General features: G+C 44.5%; 6 protein-coding genes across 6 annotated transcripts; 4 read left to right on the top strand and 2 right to left on the bottom strand. All coding sequences in view use genetic code 12, as the record gives it.

Annotated features, from left to right (window-relative positions):
* Positions 1-607: 607 nt before the first annotated feature.
* On the top strand, positions 608-1,279 carry CXQ85_000370 (uncharacterized protein; the record flags this gene model as incomplete). The annotated part of the gene is made up of 1 exon (XM_025484118.1): positions 608-1,279. The coding sequence occupies one exon, from the start codon at positions 608-610 to the stop codon at positions 1,277-1,279; it is 672 nt and encodes a 223-aa protein (XP_025342333.1).
* A 132-nt stretch (positions 1,280-1,411) lies between these two features.
* Positions 1,412-2,308, bottom strand: NCE103 (carbonate dehydratase; the record flags this gene model as incomplete). The annotated part of the gene is made up of 1 exon (XM_025484117.1): positions 1,412-2,308. One exon carries the CDS (start codon positions 2,306-2,308, stop codon positions 1,412-1,414), a length of 897 nt encoding a protein of 298 aa, XP_025342332.1.
* Positions 2,309-4,567: 2,259 nt separating this feature from the next.
* CXQ85_000368 (putative ATPase) lies at positions 4,568-10,034 on the top strand (the record flags this gene model as incomplete). Its single annotated transcript, XM_025484116.1, has 2 exons — positions 4,568-7,852; positions 8,460-10,034. 2 exons carry the CDS (start codon positions 4,568-4,570, stop codon positions 10,032-10,034), a joined length of 4,860 nt encoding a protein of 1,619 aa, XP_025342331.1.
* A 146-nt stretch (positions 10,035-10,180) lies between these two features.
* On the top strand, positions 10,181-10,558 carry CXQ85_000367 (uncharacterized protein; the record flags this gene model as incomplete). Its single annotated transcript, XM_025484115.1, has 1 exon — positions 10,181-10,558. The coding sequence occupies one exon, from the start codon at positions 10,181-10,183 to the stop codon at positions 10,556-10,558; it is 378 nt and encodes a 125-aa protein (XP_025342330.1).
* A 144-nt stretch (positions 10,559-10,702) lies between these two features.
* Positions 10,703-11,669, bottom strand: CXQ85_000366 (sterol desaturase family protein; the record flags this gene model as incomplete). Its single annotated transcript, XM_025484114.1, has 2 exons — positions 10,703-11,606; positions 11,662-11,669. The coding sequence occupies 2 exons, from the start codon at positions 11,667-11,669 to the stop codon at positions 10,703-10,705; spliced, it is 912 nt and encodes a 303-aa protein (XP_025342329.1).
* Positions 11,670-15,836: 4,167 nt separating this feature from the next.
* CXQ85_000365 (uncharacterized protein) lies at positions 15,837-17,798 on the top strand (the record flags this gene model as incomplete). Its single annotated transcript, XM_025484113.1, has 1 exon — positions 15,837-17,798. One exon carries the CDS (start codon positions 15,837-15,839, stop codon positions 17,796-17,798), a length of 1,962 nt encoding a protein of 653 aa, XP_025342328.1.
* Positions 17,799-20,661: the final 2,863 nt, after the last annotated feature.

Raw genomic sequence — 20,661 nt, 5'->3', positions numbered from 1 at the left:
CACCAGCACTGAAAAAAACGCAAAAATCCTAACAGACAATGCTCAGAGCAGCACCGAAAGTCGATCGTAAACGTAGCTTGTTTATGTGGTATACCGTTGCGTGGGAGTCGAAGATGCGGTTTGCAGCCATTTCCACCAGCCCCCATCCGTAGGCCTACCACAATTGCTTCCTGACCGATTTTCGACTCCTTGAGGTGAGGAGAAAAACCTAAAGTCGTGATTGAGTCGGTACTGGACACACCCTGAGGAACAATTCTTGACAATCATGCACTATGATTCATACTCTAGTAGGCTACACACAATCTAAGCGCATCACCACTAGGTACCCCAAAGCCTTTTCATCCCCCATGTGGATAAAGCACCCCTTGATCCAGCCCTTTTAACGCCTACGATTTCTTTTTGGCCCTTAGCAAGAACCTTCTTTAATTTGCGCCCCGTTCCATATATTTGTCTCACCCTTGCCATATCTCTTAGATAACACAATATAGTAGAGATACCGCGGGATGCCGCGGACAATGTACTGTGGGATAAAGAGTATATAAACACCCAGGGTCTCCCACATGGGGTACATTTTTCTTTCGATAGATACTCTGGAAGAACTACGAAAATGACTACTTCCAAGCCAGTGAAAACTATTTGCGTGTTTTGCGGATCTTCCTTTGGAAAGAACGCTTCTTTTGCTGAAAGTGCTGCTAAACTCGGTGAGCTTTTGGCCTCCAGAAACTGGGGTCTTGTCTATGGTGGCGGGTCCACCGGTTTGATGGGAGCTGTGGCTCGTGCTAGTGCTACTAACGGTGGCTACGTTCATGGTATCATTCCAGAAGCTTTGATTTCTAGAGAAAGAACAAGCGATAACGAATTTAACGATAAGTTGAAGGAAGGCATCAACAATCACGATGGCTCTACTCCACTTCCTGACTCAGACTTATACGGTAAGACGACACTCGTAAAGGATATGCACACGAGGAAGAGATTAATGGGTGAGGAGTCGGACGCCTTTGTTGCGTTGCCAGGTGGATACGGTACGTTGGAGGAGTTGATGGAGGTTGTCACTTGGCACCAGTTGAACATTCACAGCAAGCCTATTATTATTTATAACTTGAACGGGTTTTACGATAGCTTTTTGAAGTTTATCGAGGAGGCAATCCAGGCTGAGTTTGTTTCCCCTAAGAACGGTGAGATCATAAAGGTGGCCCAGACTGCTGAGGAGGTCTTGGAGGCCATCGACCACTACGAGGTTCCTGACGGCAGATTCAACTTAAAATGGGAGACTACGTGAACAATGCAAGAAAAGAAAAGAAATACAAAAAAGTAAGCTAGATGTTTATAAATAGATCGGTTATAGACTGAAATGTAGATATCCCGGACCAGCCTCGGGACACCACCGAATGCAATAATGTACAGATGATGATTAGTGGGGGTTGGATTCGTCTTCGACGTCTTCGTCGTCGACATGGAACAAGTCTTCGAATTCGTCTTGTGGGATCTCGACTTCCAGGAGGTAGCCCGAACCCACGTCATACATGAGGCCCCAGACCTCAATCTCGCCATTCTTCAAGGCTTTCAGGGCAGATGGGTGTCTTTTAAGCGCCAAAACGGAGGCAACAACGTTAAGTTCTGCCAATTTCTTTGCTCTTTCACGTGGTTCATGCTTCATAGAATCTAGTAATTTGTTATTCTGAGCACGAATATGTCTGATAGGATTAAGCCATAAATCAAGCACACCGCCAATTCTCTTCTTTGATAAAGATGCCCAGACACCACCACAATCCGTATGACCACAGACAATGATTTTACGGACCTTCAAGACATCAACAGCGAATTGAATTACACCCTGAGACGAAATATCATTGGCATTGACGATATTGGCAATGTTTCTGTGAGTGAAAATTTCACCAGGCAAGGTTGCAAGGCACAGTTCACCAGCTCTAGAGTCGGAACAGCCGATCCATAACGTATGCGGACTTTGACCTTTGCCATTTATTTCAAAAACCTGGTTCAGGTGGTTGTGTTTGATGGATTCAACAAAGTACCTGTTATTATCAAGAAAGTCCGACAATGTAGACTCTTTGGAGAGGGTAAATGGATGGTTCAACCTCTCAGCAGGCAAAACCTTGCCAGTACCGTTGCTGTGTCCATTCAGGATCCTGCCATTGGGCGGACTCGTGGTCAAGTCAGACTCGTTGTCTCTCTCCAACTGATAGTGGACGATGTTCTCTCTTCCCATATTAGCAGACGTAGAAGCGAAACAGCGGAAATGTGAAGTCACTCGAGGAAGGGGGAAAACCAAAGTGCTGCCACGCATCATGGTGATGGAGAGGGAAATGGTCCGTATAAATACCAAACCACATCGCCTGCAGTGAAAACAGACATTCTTGGGTTGGGACGGTTACGTAAGGAGATGGTGATTACGTCGTTGTGGGTGCATAATCCACGCAGGACAGCTTAAAATGTGGACGAGCGATGAAACACCCAAACCACGATTAGACTTTTAAATTTGACATACAATTGGCCTTAGGGGAGGGTGGTGGTGACATAAGTAAAGATTCTACTATTTTTTTTTTCTTACTTTTTAAAACTGGCAGCAAAACTGGGTCTATACTGACGGTGTCTTTCCTTATCTGTCCACGTGACATGACTCTACCATTCACAATTTTTCTTTTTCAACCCAGCTAATTTGCGCCGCGATGGCGCCGTTAAATTGGCATCGTCGGCGCGGGAAAATTGGGTAAAAAAGATAAAGAGGAATTTTTTTGTCCAGTCAAAAAAAGTTGGTTCTCGCCTCGGCAGTTAATCACCCGTGGTGCATCAGAACAAAAAAAAAAAAGTAGAGGAAAGCCAAACAGATGGTTGCAAATTGAAAAAGGGTCCATTCAATGGGGTAAAAAAAAAGGAACGGAAAGGGGAGAGAATAAAGAGAAACCAAAAAGGAGGTGAAGTTGGGGAAAAGAAAGTGATGGAGTGGGATAAATGGGGACTTTACCTGTGGTTGTAGTGTTTATAGCTGGTTCTGCTTTGTTGCCTTTTGGTGGCTCTGAGTATTGGTGGATCCGCATTGTGCAATGAATACTGCCACTGTACTGATATACTTGTTATGAAAAGAGGCAAAGAAGAAGGAGGAGGAGGAGGAGGGAAGAAGGACATTTCTTTCATTAGTGACGGTTGTGTACTTTTTTTAGAAATTGGGTGGGTGGCTTATGTTTCTGATGATGTGCATTGTGTCCTGAAGTGTCTGGCTTCTCCATAGTACATTCTCTGAACTAACCTTAAATTACATCAAAGTACGTTTAATGTTGATTTCTCTTTCTCACCTGGCACCCTCCTTGTAAGCATCCTCATGCACTGGGTCTCATCTTACGTGCTGCCTTGTGACCTTGGAGATCGGGCGGTAAAGATCACCATCGTACAGAAGCGCTGATTCCTCCCAAGCCACAATTGCTTCTCCCCTGGCATACCCACAAGGTACACAGATAGGGCAAGGTTTAATGTAGATCATTCTTTTCCCACTCGCAGGGTTTTATGGTTAGACGACTTGTGGCTCACCTTTGGTAACTGTGGCATCATATATGCATGGAACTCTCAATTCCTTTACCTAGAACAAACAATTGACTATTTTTCCAGGGCACAATTAAAGGCCATTGATGATTAGAAGAGTGTCTTGTGTGCCCTGGTTCGGCTAATTCGTTTGGGGTAGGGTTTGTTGGGAAGCAGGTTAGAATTAGTAGGTTAGACTAAAGACGTAGACAATGAGATATCATGACTTTCTGTTTCATTTCACCGAAGGAAATATAAATCTTGATCTAAAGAGCTGAAGTTTTAATCAAATTAGATACCGGCTTTGGATATTGGTTTTCGATAGCTTGCTTATATATTGGAGCTCTACTTAAGTGCATTGGAGTAACGTGTCTTACTTGAAATTAGTTGAAAATGTCTTACACTAAATTTTACTGTAATGATTTTATATCTTCATGTTACACCCAATCTAACCAGTCTTCAAGTTTCTCTTCTTTGTGTAGCATAGTGGATGCCGTGGTGGGTCATCATTGCTTCTCTAACTAGCAACCAAAATAACGGCAGGTAGAGTTTGGGTAGAAAGCCAAGATGCAAGTAGCTATCAAATCAAGATCATCAAATCTTCAAATATTCCTAGTTGTGCCACTTTTGGAACATTTTCCAGATGTCAAAGCCGTGCGGCTGATTATACGTTTTTTTGCAACCACTTGGGTCTCTGACTCAGGCTATATTTTCCACACCAAAACAACAATGAACCAAAAAATAACCTAGTAGAAATAATCATAAGCTTTAGAACTTGCACCTTATCAAATATCAACCCCAATTTCCTCCTCTTTGTTTCTATTTATGACATATCTAGTCGTTGATGGCATCACCGACTGCATAGATTCGAAGCACGTCTATAAGATATAGATAGCTAACCACCACAAAGCTCTTCTGAACACCACATTGGAGATTGCTATTCCTGAACTTATTCGGCTCTAGAAGAACACTACCGCTTTCAGTCCCAAGATCAACGCGTACTTCACTCATATACGCGAAGATTGCTTTATAGATGACTGATAACGAAAATCTGGAGGCAAACCTTGATGGTTTCCTCAGAGAGGAGTCTGTCTCTTCAGAGCAGAGAGAGTTCAATGACTTATCAGCCAATGTGAAGCTTGAACGTTTGAATCGCTTGATAAAGCAGACTGAGGTCTACTCTCAGATTATCCTTGATAATATGCTTGAAAAGTCGCTTGAAAAGAAGAAACTACAGAAAAGACAAGATAAACTCAAAAGACGCGCAGATAGAAAGCAAGCCCGTGAAAAGTACGAAGAAGATAAGAAGAATGCTGAAAAAGCAGGCAAAGAAGCGCCAAAGCAGCCTGAGATCTTGGACTCGGAGTCCGAATCTGATCTGGAACCCGAGGATGAACAACCAGAAGAAGAACCAAAAGAGGAGGATGGCTCAGATTTGGAAGTTATTGATGTAAAAAGGAAATCACGAAGCGGCAAAAGATCCAAGCCAGACCGCAGGAGAACCAAGAGACAAAAGAAGAGCGATACAGAGCGCCCCTCAAAGCCGGTAGCAGAGAGCTCCAAGAAAACTAGAGACACTAGAAAGGCAATTGAAAGTGCCCAAACAGCTCATAATCAGCTGCAACCCAGTCTTGTCACTGGGTGTACTATGAAAGACTATCAGTTGGATGGTCTAGAATGGCTTGTTACGCTTTATGAGAATGGTCTTAACGGCATCTTGGCTGATGAAATGGGTCTTGGTAAAACTCTTCAATGCATTTCTTTAATCTGCTACCTTCTTGAACACAAAGTGAAAGGCCCCTTCTTGATTGTTGCTCCTCTTTCAACCGTGAACAATTGGTGCAGGGAGTTCGAGAGGTTTCTGCCTTCAGTGGATGTCATAAAATACACAGGTCCAAAGGATGATAGAAGACAGGTCACATTCAGCAAGAAATTAAGAGGGAAAGTCGTCATCACATCATACGAGATCGTCATCAAAGACTTCAGCCGATTCTCGCGGGTCTCGTGGAGCTACTTAACTGTCGATGAGGGTCATAGACTTAAGAATTTTGAGTGCCTTCTTATCCAGAAGCTCAAGAGGATTGATGCTGCAAACAGATTGTTACTTACTGGAACCCCGCTTCAGAACAACTTGAATGAGCTTTGGTCACTTCTTAATTTCATTTTACCTGACATTTTTGGTGATCTTGAACTCTTTCAGCTGTGGTTTAATTTTGAAGAGTTTACCGAAGGCAATGGGGATGGAGAAGCGGATAAAATGCTCAAAGAGGATGTCAAAAGAAAGCTCGTTCAGAGTCTTCACTCCATCTTAAAACCATTCCTTCTTCGAAGACTTAAGGCTAACGTGATTAGAAGCTTACCTCCGAAGAAGGAATACATTGTTTATGCTGATTTGACTCCTGTTCAAAGAGCTTTCTATGCGGCCACTGTCCAGGGAGATGTCAAGGCCTCCGTGATCGAGCTCCATGCGAAGGAATTGCTTCTTAAGAGCTATCCGTCGCTTTTTACCAAACCTGAACATCTAGATATTGTCCGTGGAGCCGACCGGGGAGCTGAAATCGTCGTCAACTCTGATTCTCTGGAGGAGCCAGATGGAAGACGGTTAAGAAGAAATAGAAGGCAGAAATACTCCAGCAAGCTCCTCAAGAAATTCGAAAATGACAAGATGAGGGATTTAGAAGAAAGCGATGAGGACTATTACGATGCTAATGATAATAAAGAAGAGAAGGGCGAGGAAGATGGACAGGCACAGGAGCCGACCGAGGAGGTTCCAGCGACGCAGACATCTTCAACCGAAGATAACCAAAACGGAGGAGATCTGAGTACTCTGGCAACTACTTTTGAAAATGGCGGAGAGAATGGGAATATCGTGGTTCCTCAAAGCTTGAAAAGTCACGAGTCTCTCGAAGGTGAAGCACTTGAGAAAGAGGTAGAAAAGCAGACAGCAGAGCTCGAGAGAACCTTAATGATGAGTATGGCTGCAGAAGGAGGTGAAGATGCTACTGAAACGGCTGCTGAGAATGGAGCTGTTTTAGAGTTCCACCCGAAGGACCAGGAAGTGGTTAAAGTAAACACTACATCTCGCGAGTGGATACCTTATGCCCCATCAGGTAGAGGCAATGGTGCTTTGACAAAGGCCGATGTGAGGAACGGCGGAATGAAGAAAAAACTTCAAAGAACACTTCGTGATGTTCTTCTGAATGGTAAATCCGACGGACCCGAGAAGCGAGGAAGAGGATGGCCTAAGGGGTCAACTGCTCGAGCAAGAAAGGTCACCCAAGTTCTGTCCTCTGATTCTGATTCGGATGTGGAAGTTATTGAAATCCAGGATGATTCCGACCTTAGTGATGACGAGAGGAGGAAGGTTCTTTGTGAGGATGCGTATGCCGTTGCCAAGAGGCACGCCATAAGCCTTCACCTTCAGAATACAGCGATGCAGTTGAGAAAGATTTGTGGTTCACATTACACATTCTATGAACCTTATGTGATTCATACTAATCTTGATGATATTGACGACATAGCGGTCAATTCCTTCCTGGAGAAGATTGTCAAACATTCTGGGAAAATAAAGTTGTTTGAACAGCTTTTGGATCGCTTGTTAAACGACGGGCATAAAGTATTAGTGTTCTCACAGTTCCAGAAGATGCTAGACGTTCTTGAGATTGTCTTGAGCAAGAAAGATATTCCTTTTAATAGACTTGACGGAAGCACTTCACAGGACGAAAGAGAAGAGGCAATGAATGAGTTTAAAGAGAAGGGCGAGGATTCCAGCAAAGTGTTCTTGCTCTCCACTAGGGCTGGTGGACTCGGCTTGAACTTGGTTAGTGCCGACACTGTCATTCTTTTCGATAGTGACTGGAATCCCCAGATGGATATTCAAGCCATTGACCGTCTTCACAGAATTGGCCAGACGAAACCGATCAAGATTTTCAGACTCGTCGTCAGAGACACTATCGAGGAGTTATTGATTGTGAAGAGTTTCAGTAAGAGGCTTCTAGAGAGGATGGTCATACAGCTGGGGGAATTCCAATTGGGCAAAGTCGCTAAGAAATTAGCCGAAGAGAACATCGATTTGGAAAAATTTACATCCATGACATCGATTGTGGATATCGGCAACCGTTTGAACCTCCACGGAGCGCATGAGGTGGAGTTTATCATGGAAAAGTCGAGCAATTTCCTTTTAGCTCCTCCCACATTACAAGAGCCACTCACTGACGCTGAGATGGAGGAACTCATGGATAGAAGCCTGGAGTGTTACAGCCGAAACCCACTCGAAACCTCATTTCCTAATGTTGTACCATTTGAGGCTACCAATAATGTGAATGACGAATAAAATAGACTTGGCTTGGGACCAAAAACGGTTGACAAGAAAAAAAATACACAATAAAGAAAACAGAAAAAATGACAAGAACCACCACACCGTTGAGGCACTGAAGCTTGCTTAGACGCAGCCAGAGGTAAAGAAAAAGAACTAGGCGCCGGTAAAGCCTCCCACTTGCTCTCACCCCCAGTATCAATCGCAAGCTCTCCCATGCTCAGCGCAAGCTCTCTGGCATGCTCAGCGGCTGTACATAGGAGCCCCCACTAACCACTCTAAGCATACATTACATATCATCCCCAGCAAGCTCAGAGGTACAAAAGCAAATGTGGAGAATGTGTATACCCCTATTGATATTTAACTATTGATCTATCTTTTTCTTCCATCAGTTACACTTTTCTTGTCTTCTTCGACAGTGTATTTTGCAGCCTAGGCTCCACTGACAGCCAGTACTATACATTTCGCGCTGCCTTGCATTATCAGACATCAGTCAACCCCAGATTTACTCACTGCTAATTACAAACCTGCTACTGTTCCCCCTTTCCCATACCCACCAGACGAGATGATGCTCCCGTATTATTTCCTGTTTTTTCTTGTAATAACACAGGCGCTATATATCCCTTCGACATGGCCTGAAGTCAGAGACCAGTCGGAAGTGGTGGTGGTTGATTTTGACGAGCAGTACACGAGCAAAGTCAAGGGTCACAATGAATTCGAGAGGTGGGTGGATGAACAGTCGAGGAGGTCGTTCGATTATATTCTCGATAACGTCGGCGGCGCCTCGCCGTTGCTCAATGAGAAGGAGGTGTTGCCTGGCATTGTTATTGCTTCTCCTCTGAGGTCGAACCCAGATTACTTTTACAATTGGATCAGAGACTCTGCTTTGACCATAAGGACACTAATATACCATATGAATGATAATGTGGAAGATGAGGATACCGTGGAGAGATTACGGAGGGTCGTTGAACAGTACATTGAGGCGAACTATAGGCTTCAGAGGGTCCCAAACAAGTCGGGCAGATTTGACGACAAAACGAGATCGGGGCTTGGGGAGCCTAAGTTTTTGACGACCGGCGAGTCATTCGACGAGAACTGGGGCAGGCCCCAGTCAGATGGCCCGGGGCTTCGTGTGTCTACGATACTTGGGTACTTATTCTTCCTCAGTAGGAATGATTTGCAGATCGAGAACGAGTTCTTGGGAAATGAGACCTTCATTTACTATAACATAATAAAGCCCGACCTTGAATACATCATTGCCAATTGGAAGTCGAAGCTGTTTGATTTGTGGGAGGAGGTTGACTCGTACCATTTTTTCAATGCATTAACACAACTCAAGGCGCTTCAGGATGGTCAGCGTTTCGCCAGAAGCTATGCTGTTGATATGATCTTTGCAAGGCAGCTTCAGGCCGCTTTTGAAGAGTTGCAGGAGTTTGTTACCTCGTCTGGAGGATTCACGAGGCTGTCACTTCCATACATCGTGGCCATTCCTGAGTTGTATGATCAGGGCGACAGGTCAGGGCTCGACGCCGCTACATTCCTTGCAGCACTTCATGCTCATAACTTGGAGTTTGGCGGCACCGACAATATTCCCTTTGATGTTGACGACTCCCATATCCTCAACACGATAACCGCCATGGTTGGTGATATGAAACAAAGATATCCCATCAACCATAGATACAGATGGCGTAACAACATTGGAGTGGCTTTGGGCAGGTACCCAGAGGATATCTATGATGGCCAGGGAACTTCAATTGGTAACCCATGGTTCATCGCTACACTCTCAGCGGGAGAGGTTCTTTACAAGTGGATCTACAAATACTCCAAGACCCACGCCGATCTCGTTATTAACGAGCTGAACATTGCATTCTTTAGACCCCACGATGCCGAGCTTAACAGTGAAGCTCCTGCTGGAGACACAAGAATCGTCATCCCATACAAATCCGAAAGGTATCAGCAAATTCTCAAGAACGTGTATAAGTATGCTGATACCTTCATTGAAGTCGTGAAACAGCACGTACATACCGGTGATGGAACGATGCTGGAGCAATTTGACAGGCAGAATGGGTATATGCGTGGAGCAGAGAAGTTGACTTGGTCTTACCTGGCTTTCCACAACTGTGTGAGATGGAGGATCAAGGCAGCACAAGAAATTGAACGCGTAAAGGCTCCAATAATTAAATAATCAAGAGTATTCTCTGATGGAATCTAGGCATTTGTAGTACTAAGTTGGGTGGTTGCAAAATGGTGGGTGGCTCTGGTGTACGGATCTACATAATCACACATCAAGTACTTAGAATTTCAACATATATCTACAGTTTCCTTCCATCAATGGCCGCCCTTCTAGTCCTAGGGGCTCTTATACTTTTGCATGCTGGCTATTCGTCATATGAATACCATGCTTTCGTGAAAACAAAAGGCACATTCGTACCTACCGAGATCATCCTCGAAGTGGTAATAGGACTAGTGATTATCAACTTTGGAGCTCTATTTTCGATTAAATCCAAACCAAGACTAGGGATCACTCACGATAAGGTGGTTCAGCCGCCACTGAACTTCCTCATGCCAATAGACTTGAGTGAAGCCTCGACGGTGGTGAATCTGTTGGGTGTCACAGACTATGAGGAGTTGGAAACTAGAAGAGACTTCGTTGACGTGAAGAAGAAGAGAAAGGAATATGCTGAATGGTTGGCCAAGCAGGAGGCTTAGATAGAAAATACAATAAATTAAATCTATGAATATTTGATGAATAGTTAAAGTGAATGTGAATGGGGGAAAACAAACAAACAAATCATATAACTCCACTGTTCGGTACCGGCTGTGCTCCTCTCCTATTTTGTAGCACCCTTATGTTTACTGGATCTTCTTCTCCGCGTTCTTCTTCATTCTCTTCTCTCTGTTCATCTTGCCCTTTGGACCAGCCTCGGTGTCCAAGACGAAGTCCCACCATCTGAAACTGGAAGCGTAAGAGCCAATGAAGAAGTGGTGGTGTTCGTCGTGGTGGTCAGCACCGGCCCAGAATGGGAGGAAGTGGTGCAAAGACCATGGGAACTCGTAACCAGAGTGGGCGTCAACAGCCTGGAACAACCTCAAGCAGATCCAGATAGAAATGGTGAACAAATGCAAGTCTCTGGTGAAGTAGCACCAGACAATAGGAATGCCAACAGTACCCAAGCCTAGAAGAGCGACCTCGACTGGATGAGCGTATTCGGCAGCCAAGCCGAATGGAGCAGCGTAACGATGGTGCTGCTTGTGAATGTACTTGTAGAAGACACCGTGGTGCAAGCCTCTGTGGAACCAGTAGTGCCAAGCGTCCTCAAGGACGAAGAAGAGGGACAAGTGCATGGCCACCTTCCACCATGGAGGGAAAGGCACAGAGAAAGAAATGCCAATCTTCTCACACAAAGGATGGAAAAACCAGATAGGGAAGGCCTCCACCATGAAGTGGGAAATCAAAACAGACTTGAGGCACTCCCACTGCTCCTTGTTGCTTGGAACCTTGGTCTCCTGGATCTTGTACTTGTTGAAGTATGGAATACGGTCAATAATGGCCCATGGCAAACAACGACCAAAGTACATAATCTCGTGCATCAAGAAGAAGAAGAGACCAGTAGCGAAAAGATCGTTGTTGATCCAGTAGTAGTAGGAAGCCCAGAGCTTTTCCACATAGTTCAAGTCGGTAACTCTCGAGAAGTTCTCGAACGCATCAGCAAAAGTGGTGACGTTCGAGAAGCCCGCGTAGCTGTGATAAACGGCGCTGGTTTGTTAGTAAGGTGTCCATAGAACGAAGTTTAGGGGTCTTTTTCACATACCTAACCATGGTTGGGTTTCTAAAGAAGGGCTGGTGTAGGCGATATATAGTCGAGAAAAAGAAAAGAAACTTTCGCATCTACCGCAGGACGCACCGTCGTATAAGGTAGAATTGGCTATACGACGGTACGAGCGCGTTCCCAGACCGTTTAGCTCTAGGTTTAAACGGCAAGGCAATGACGGTAAAAAGAGGATTAAAAGAAAGGGAACAAGGTTAGGATAGAACCTGGGGTAGATATAGGTCGTTGTTTTTGCTTATCTGTATGGAATGGGCCCATTGAGATGACGTGAGCTGAGGAAGGGAGATAGTAAGCACGATAAGCCAAAGTGGTACGATTAATTCGATAAAAACGTTTATTCTGTTATCTAGGGGATGGTCTGAGTAAACTGTGATTTCTTACATTGACACCATTCGATGTACCACGTCAGGGTGTACCACTGGCGTTTAACGGTTGTGAGGGTTGCAAAAATGTCGTGCCATGATCAGCGTTCAGGGTCCACACAACTTCCGCCACAGACGTTGTAGAGAGAAGATACTTATACGAGAATGATCAGAAGGAGCAGATAAAAACTACTACAACCTTAAATTTTCAATTCGACCAGCTTTGACCTCGCTGACTTGGGACTTCTGAGGCAGCAACGACATTGTCGCGTCCACCAGTAGGACCCGTCCTGCTGCATCCTGCAATAGACCCCAATCACAAGTGTACCCATTCCTTCAACCAAAGCCATTCTTCACCCCAAAAAGGCAGAAACACAGATTTCAGTGGCAAAACTTACCCTTCGTTTAGCATTCTCCTCTTTAAAAAAGAAAACCATACAGCCCCCATACCGCTTCCTCGTTTACGCAAAGCCCTTGTTTGCTAGTATCATACGATTTTTTTTTTTTTTGGGGGGCCACTAACAAACTAGTTCGCTCGCCCTGCACACAAGGCCCATCCCGCAGCATTTTTTTCCAACCACGTTCAATTCCTCGCTTCGGTTTGGCTGCGAATTCTCAATGGCTACGCTTATTTATGGTGGACTGATGCTCATGAGAAGGCCGAAGTCCATGGGTATTTTTTGGGTTTGTGGAGGACGTTCTAGGTGGAATTATCTGACAAACAAGAAATTGCTTTTTTTATGAATATTTTGAATTTTTCTGCTTTTTAAACTTTTTTAGTTTTCTTCGGTTTCCATGCATATCTGTATGGTTTCCTTGTTTGGTAGATATATTACAGGCTTTTCAGATATGGACTATATCTCTTGCATCAATAGAATTGGGAGTTAGTGTGGCACGATCTGTGTGATAATGCAGGGCCTACCATTTAATTGAATTCAACAAAAAAAAAAAAAAAAAAGTGAAGGTTGGATGGAGAGGGTTGGTTAGTAGTTGATGGAGAATTGGAAGTGTACTGAGTGGTTGTACAGTCGTTGTTACAAGTGGAAGCTGGGGAGTTTTTGTAAAGGTAGCATCTCACAAGATTCAGGGTAGCGCTTCTAATAGTATGTCACCAACATAAGTTAACCATTCGAACAGGCAGTTCACAATGTGCTGCCATGAAACTACTTGCCAGTCCTAACTGTATTGGTAATCTAAAGGAGCACGCAATCCAGGAGGAGTCTGTATCAAGAATAGCGCCCTATTAGATTTACTACTGGTTAATTGGGGTTTAGAAAGCGTTAACCGAAAGTTTAAACTTTCGGGTAAATGGTTGAGTGTCCATTAGGAAACGAGGAGCTCGCTACCAGATTAATAGCAACTGAGACAATACCGATACGCGAGTAGCTATCTGTGGGTAAAAACAAAGACTCTAAGTCAAATCTAGATATACCCGACCCAGTGCCTCAGGGGTTCGGCTATTGAAGGTTCAGCGCAAACAACAGGCATGACATGGGACTTTCTAAATTACACAAAACTGACCAGGGGGCTCTTAAAACGTGGGAGCACACAAACGAAGGAGTGGTACCATAGAAGAACGGAGCTTATGATTTGGCAGTTGAAAGTTGGTGGATCAAAATCCAATTGGGCCTATCTTTTGAATATCTTTATTTGCACCCAATTCAATTGCAGCCTACTGCAGTGTAACATAGAACTGTTTCCACCCAGCGCCCTCTTCAATTGCGGGTGTAATGGGCTATGACTAGGCTTGTACCTCACAAATCCATCCCTTAACTAGTTCCAAACCTATTTATAATAAGATGGAAGATTTCATAAACACAGTACAGCCAATACCAGTAACTTCGGTGGTTCGGTGTTTTCATGCATCAGTGCCCCGAAACCGCCGAGATCAAGGTATCACCGAACATCTCGGTGGTCGACTTTTCAGCCCGGAAATCACCCAAGAATGCAATATCGGAACTGAAGAAACAGATCCCGTTATGCCTATCGACCAAAGATAGTTTTAATTCATATGGATCGAGATCGGTAGATCTGTGCGTTGACAGCTATTTAGACTTGCAGAACTAGGTAATAGGTAGCAGATGGACCAAAAATACCATAATGCTTGGCTTTAACGGAGCAAAGGCTATTGACGTCATTAAGTGAAACATGAAGATACGGTTTTGCGTCCTTCAATGGCCACTGAAAGCAAGTTCTGGAAACTGCGGTTGGCTACAATCAGCGAAGCCGCATATACTCTATTTCACAAGATGCGCAATGTGTGTCAAGTATTTCACCTCCTAGGTTTCATGATTGGGCCATTTGAAACCAGTGGCAAATACTTACATGCATCTGCCCATTTAAAGTTATTTCTATTTCAAACGTCTTCTGTACATCTCGGTAATCGGTACGTATATGTCAACGCACTTCCTTGCGGCGAGAGGCTGAGGGCGCATCGGTACGCGAGCAGCTGAACCGACCTGTCAAAGAGCATTCGAGAAATTGCTTTTGTTTAGAGGACTGTTGCACTACTATAGCATCTTTTCACTTTGGGGTCTTTATGAGATGAATAGAAGAGGAAGGGGGAGGCAACATTGTCTTGCAGAAGCTGATCAATGCTTTAGCAAGCACGCTCCTTATTGTTATTACTCGTGGGCGATTTGCAGCCAATTACTTGCATTTGCATACATGAAGTAGTCGACTACCTGAAATGACAGCTATGGCAATAAATGTTTAGAATTCATAGGATTGACTTGCTAAGAAGTGTATTTCGACTGAAAAGCCTCTGTAGTTCAAAGAATGCTTCAGTTGAACTCATTTCAGTACCTGACTCTTTCCATCGAAAAAATCACTGTAGAAAGAGGAAACAGACGAAACACTACAATGTAAGTTAGTGTAGCCTTCAGTACCGCCAATCACCAACCACCTTCATCGTCTCCTCCCTAGACCGGGCAAGGTACAAAAACGTAGCGGCAAAAAAAGCAACGACCACTTTCACCCCCCAGTATCTGGTGATCCTGCCAGTGGTTCTATCTCTCTTCGGTGCTCGCTTATTAACACCGAGCTTACAAACCAACTCCCTACATGTCACCACTTACGACCAATTTCACCACGGTGACCTTCCCACCATTTCTCCGAGCACCCTTTGCTCATACCTATCTTTTCATGTGGCAGCTAAATGCACAGCGCTTGTTTACTTACCGACGTTAACCGTGTTCTGGCAGTGACCACCTTTCTTTTTCTTTTCGTTTTAACTTTACCAGCTTGAAACCAAATAGTTTTCAAATTTGATCGACTATGGTACCAATGTTGAAATTTTTCCTTAGTCACTTAATATTGCCAGCCAAATCGATAATATCTCCTTCACTAGTTTGCGAGTTCGGCGCTCGGTTATTACAGGCTCGGCTAATAAACTCGGCCCAGGCGCTAGTTCTGCCGGAAGGCTGAGGGTGCGTCGGTGTGTACGCGACTTCTCCGACCTGTCAAACTCAGCAGCCAGATTCTCCAGATCTACCAGAATCTAACCTCTTTCTTCCAATTGTCTTTAATTCATCCTTAATGTCCTTCTCTCCACCTTTTTATTCATCCAATTCCCGTCGAAATCGGCCCAGGCTTGGTCCTCTTGGCCAGAGGTGTGGTTCGTTTGTACTCACTATCAGCCTGCACGACAGTGGCGCCGTACGGATCATTGCATGAACCAAGCGCACCGTTGCTTCCATATAAAAAGCATCTCAGGAGCGCTCCTTTTTTTTCCAAAACGTTTTTTTTTGCTGCATTCACTTTTTTCACATATTACCCACAAACCATACATTTGAAATGTCGCCTCATAGCATTTCGAGCTCAAGACCGTCCCTCTCGTCAAATGGTTCTCTGCATTCGTCAGGAAAACCCGTTCCAGTGGAACCTGTTCCATATAGACCCCAGAGGTCTGGTTCCGTTAACTCCCTACAAGCATCCATGAATAGCGCTCTGAGCCCACGTACAGCATTGTCAAGACTATCGACAAGTTATAGTGTCAACCAGATTTACGGTGATATGGATAGCGATGAGATCGAACGTGAAAGATCTCTTCACCAAAACGAAATCCTCCGTACGCTATCGAAAAGAATGCTGAGGGTGGCGTCGATAGAAGGCTTCCGTGATCCTGCTGACGAAGAGAACCAGAACAAAAACGACGATGTACAAAGGGCGTACGAAAAATTGCCTGATACCGCCGTGCCTGCCAGAGATTATGGTGGTGAGTTCACAGACGTTGACCCTGAGTTAGTTGCATGGGATGGACCTGACGATCCGGCTTTCCCTAGAAACTGGTCATGGTCTAGGAAGTTCTTCCTGACTTTTATGGTGTCTATTTATACGTTGATTTCTCCAATGTCATCGTCTGTTCTTTCGCCGGCCATGCCGGCTATCTCAGAGGACATCAACTTGAATTCCACTGTTCTTCAAGCGTTTTCTGTATCCATCATGGTACTTGCATGGGCTCTTGGTCCTTTGATCATTGCCCCCATCTCGGAATCTGACCGTGTCGGTCGTCGTCCTGTTCTTAACATCTCCATCTGGATTACCTTTGTCTTCAACTTGGCCTGTGGTTTTGCGAAAACAACAGCTCAGCTCTGTGTCTTCCGCTTTTTGGGCGGCTTGGGTGGTTGTGCTCCCTTGAACGTGGGTGCTGGTTGTTTGGCTGATGTGTGGAATGATGACCAACGTCTTTTGGCTATGGCATTCTACTCCATGGGTCCTCTTCTCGGTCCTGTTATTGCTCCTGTGATTTCAGGTTTTGTTGTGCAACGTGCCAACTGGCATTGGTGTTTCTTCTACTTGGCCATCTTCAACTTTGTCGTTGCTGTTGTTGGTTTGTTCTTTTTTGAAGAAACTTACTCTCCAACCTTGTTGAGAAAGAAGGCAGTTAAGTTGCGGAAAGAAACCGGAAACACACACTTGCATACCATTTTTGAAGTGGCTGATGGTGAGCCCATGATCAGTAAGGCTCTCGTGTCCGTCTCGAGACCAATCACCCTTCTAGTTGGACACCCAATGGTCTTTGGTTTAGGTATCTTCATGGCCTTCTGTTACGGTTTCATGTATCTCCTTATCGTTACATACCCAGCTGTTTACAAGGGCTCTTACGGCTTCAGCACTGAAATTTCCGGCCTCATGTACATTCCGTTGGGTATTGGTTTCATCCTTGGTACTATCATCTTCACACCGCTTAACAACTGGATGTATAGAAAGCTTATCGCCCAGAACAATGGCGTTGCAAAGCCTGAACATCGTCTTCCTATGTTGCTTGGAAGTGGCTTTGGTATGCCAGTTGCACTTATCTGGTACGGATGGTCGGCAGAAAAAGAATTACATTGGATCATGCCAGCCATTGGTTCTGTGATCTTCGGAATTTTCACAGTGCCTGTTTTCCAGAACATTCAGAGTTACCTTATTGACATGAACAATCGTTTCGCAGCATCTTCGGTTGCCGCAGCCGCTGTATTCCGTTCCCTTTTTGGCTTTTCATTCCCTCTTTTCGCCAGCTTCATGTATGACAGTTTGGGATATGGTTGGGGTAACACCATGTTCGCCTTCATCGGGCTTGCTTTGGGTGTTCCCTTCCCTGTCTTCTGTTTGAAGTACGGTGAGCGCTTGAGAGACTGGGCCAATGCCAAGTTTGATCGCCAGCAAGCCAAGAGAGACGCAAAGAACTTGGAAAGATTGCAAGCTATGGAAGCTAACAAGAACGAGAAGAGACACCAGAAGGAAAGCTCTTCAGACTCCTCCACGAACTAATTCACTGACATTACGGAGTTTCCTACGGACTCCGCTGCATAGAGATAATTTATTTTGCATTGAACAACTGTAGAGTCAAAACCTCCACTTGGATTCCAGTAGAATTTTAGTACCAGAAACCACATTCACCTAAAAAGGTTCTTATCCCTTCACATTATTGACTCTGCCACAGTGTAGTGCTTCACCGGCCTAGATGTGTCCTTGGCTTATCACCCTCACTCTACTGCACTCTTATCAAGCCACATGCGAAACTTCACCCCTTAATACTACTCTGTCATAACATGAGACCTTTAACATACCTTGTCGTCGCTTACTTTTTCGGTCTGGCCGTGGCCGTCGACTTTGTCAGGCCATTTAGAGGGGATAACGAACCCATCAATAGGTTTAATGACGTTTTGGGCAGGTGGAAAAACGTGCCCGTACCTCCTGAAGAAGCTGTCCCTAGCCTCATACCGGATGACTCTGACGATGATGATGATTTCCCAGAGGAGCCTGGCACTCCTAGGTACGATTAGAACCATTAGTATGGGTTGACTACGAATAACATTCATTTCGACGGTGCTGGTCCTGCTCGCGGGTATAGCTACGGACGATGCGAAGGACAGCGATATATTTTAATACAGTTTACGGAAAGAAAAGTAGAGAGTAGGATACGTAGGAAGGTGTAATTTGGATGGGTGACGAGTTGCGTGGGAAGAGTTGTGGCTGCCGTTTGTCAGTGGTTGAGTCTGCGGAGTGATAGAAGCTGGCAGAAGGAATTGGTCCACGTTCCAAAGAATTCTAGCGTTAAAGGCTTAAGGATTCCTTAGAGACTTCTAAGAGAACTGCGGATGACGATATGTGATTATGGATAGCTTTGTTAGAGCCTTGTGAATGGATACGGCCTTCTACGGCTTTAAGCCAAGTCTGCCGTCTGGAGATAATACGTGTACTGGAGATACTGGAGATACTGGAGATACTGGAGATACTGGAGATACTCTAGAGGTTACTCAGCTTTACTACTGAAAGAAGGCTGATGGAGGGATCATTGATGCCTTTGAACGTGGTGCCTTCTCCATTACTGGAGATACCATCTACGGAGGCCTAGAACATCAAGGCTAGGAACCAAGTGGAAAACATCACGAAGAATGACAGGTCACCAAGAAAGATGAGCCATGGAAATCACCAATACCAAAAAGGAAAGTTCTTATCAGTGAATACGACTATTGATCACACTAGCATTCCAATATGTTGTATGGAGGTAACTACACGGTCCCTCCACGTCTGCAAAGCCTGAACGGCAAACTTCACCTTCAATATCACCGACAGAAAGAATAAGCTTTCTTTTGTAAAGGTCCAAAACAATGACGTTGTTCCGTCTACGAGGATCGAGGCGCCTCTGACGTATACCTACCCAACAGACCCATGAAATGCAACCATAGCCGAATACCCATGGAAGTACAGCTTCGTCTTTCCTTAAATAACCGTTGATGGATACAATGGTATGCATGAATCGCCAGGTGAAACCGTAGCATGTATATTACCGGTTTGGATGCAACATCGGATCAATATTCAGGTTTTGCAACCATCTAGTCTCGAGCAGACATAAGAAAAGAGCGAGAAAAAAAAAAAAAAATAGAGAAAGAACAATAGGACCCTCGAGTTCATCAAAAGAAGAAAAAGACCTTTTTCTGGAATGTCCACTATACATGCCAGCTTGGTTACAGTTGATACTCATCGATGAATGCATTTCGTACCGGGGCTAGATCTTCGAGGCGATCAAAAGCAGTAACCCGTACTGTAGAATGACACCTTGGGCATTAAAAGAAAAGAAGCAAAAAAGCCGTAATAATAAAATAAGGAACGTAGTAAAGCAAACATGGCAAGTCATCGCCTACAATGCTTCGCTCGCTTAATTCATGCCTCCTGTGAGATCATCATACCTGCAAATGACATCACGGGCGCAGTGGAGGAAAATTCACCCTCTGGACCAAAAGAGCTCTTTCTTTTCTACGTTTTTCGAAAAGAAAAGAGGAAACTTGCATATCAAGGTACGTCGGCCACGTTTAGATAAAAAGAAAAATTGGACCAAAAAAGAATTCTTCCGAAATGCAAGTTATCCCCTTTCCTGAATGTGAAAAATTCGGATGCCCGAGGGTTTTCTTCTAATACACAGACTCAAAGACGCAAAAAAAGCCTAGTATGGCGGCGTCGGCTGCGAAAAAGCAGTGCACACCAACGGTTAAGGTGAGGTTTTCTTTTTCTGACCAAAGCCTGGAATTTAGGGAAAAAAAAAAAAAAAAAAAATTCACCGTGGATAGGCAAAAAAAGGTGGGAGGGTGGCAGAAGCCACGGCATGTGGATACGAGGAGCTATAGAAAGTACAGTTGTTACTTTGGAGTTTAGTAAGTCGAAGGTCAGAGAAGGTCATGGATGGTCACTGTTTGTGTTTTCTAAGTGACTACTAATGGGGTCTTTTTTTTTTTTTTTTTTTTTTTTTCTCCCAATTGTTCGCATTCAATTGGCGCGCTGGCCACATTTGTGCAATATGTAAAGAAAGTAGTACTGGAGCCAAAGGGGGGCAAAGCCAGGCACAGCGAAGGCTTTTCAATAAACTAAACACCAAAGCTTCTCCAATTGATGGTATTTTGGAGGTGGATTTTTTGCATTTTCTTTCTGCACGCATTTTCCCGCTTCTTCCACTTCCTCCGGTTATCAGTAATCCACATCTCTTTTCTTTTCGCGGCGCACGGACTCCAAACGTAACTCAACCAGACAGAGGCCCACGAGTCGGGGCCCTCCCATGACGCCGAATGACAAATACCAGAATAACAAATGCCATTATCAAATGGGCATGTCGAGTCCACGCAGAATGCATCGCAGT

The sequence above is a fragment of the Candidozyma haemuli genome (genome assembly GCF_002926055.2).
Source record: "Candidozyma haemuli strain B11899 chromosome Unknown A_2014730914, whole genome shotgun sequence".
In the NCBI taxonomy this organism is placed as follows: domain Eukaryota; kingdom Fungi; phylum Ascomycota; class Pichiomycetes; order Serinales; family Metschnikowiaceae; genus Candidozyma; species Candidozyma haemuli.
This window is presented reverse-complemented; position numbering and strand designations above follow the sequence as displayed.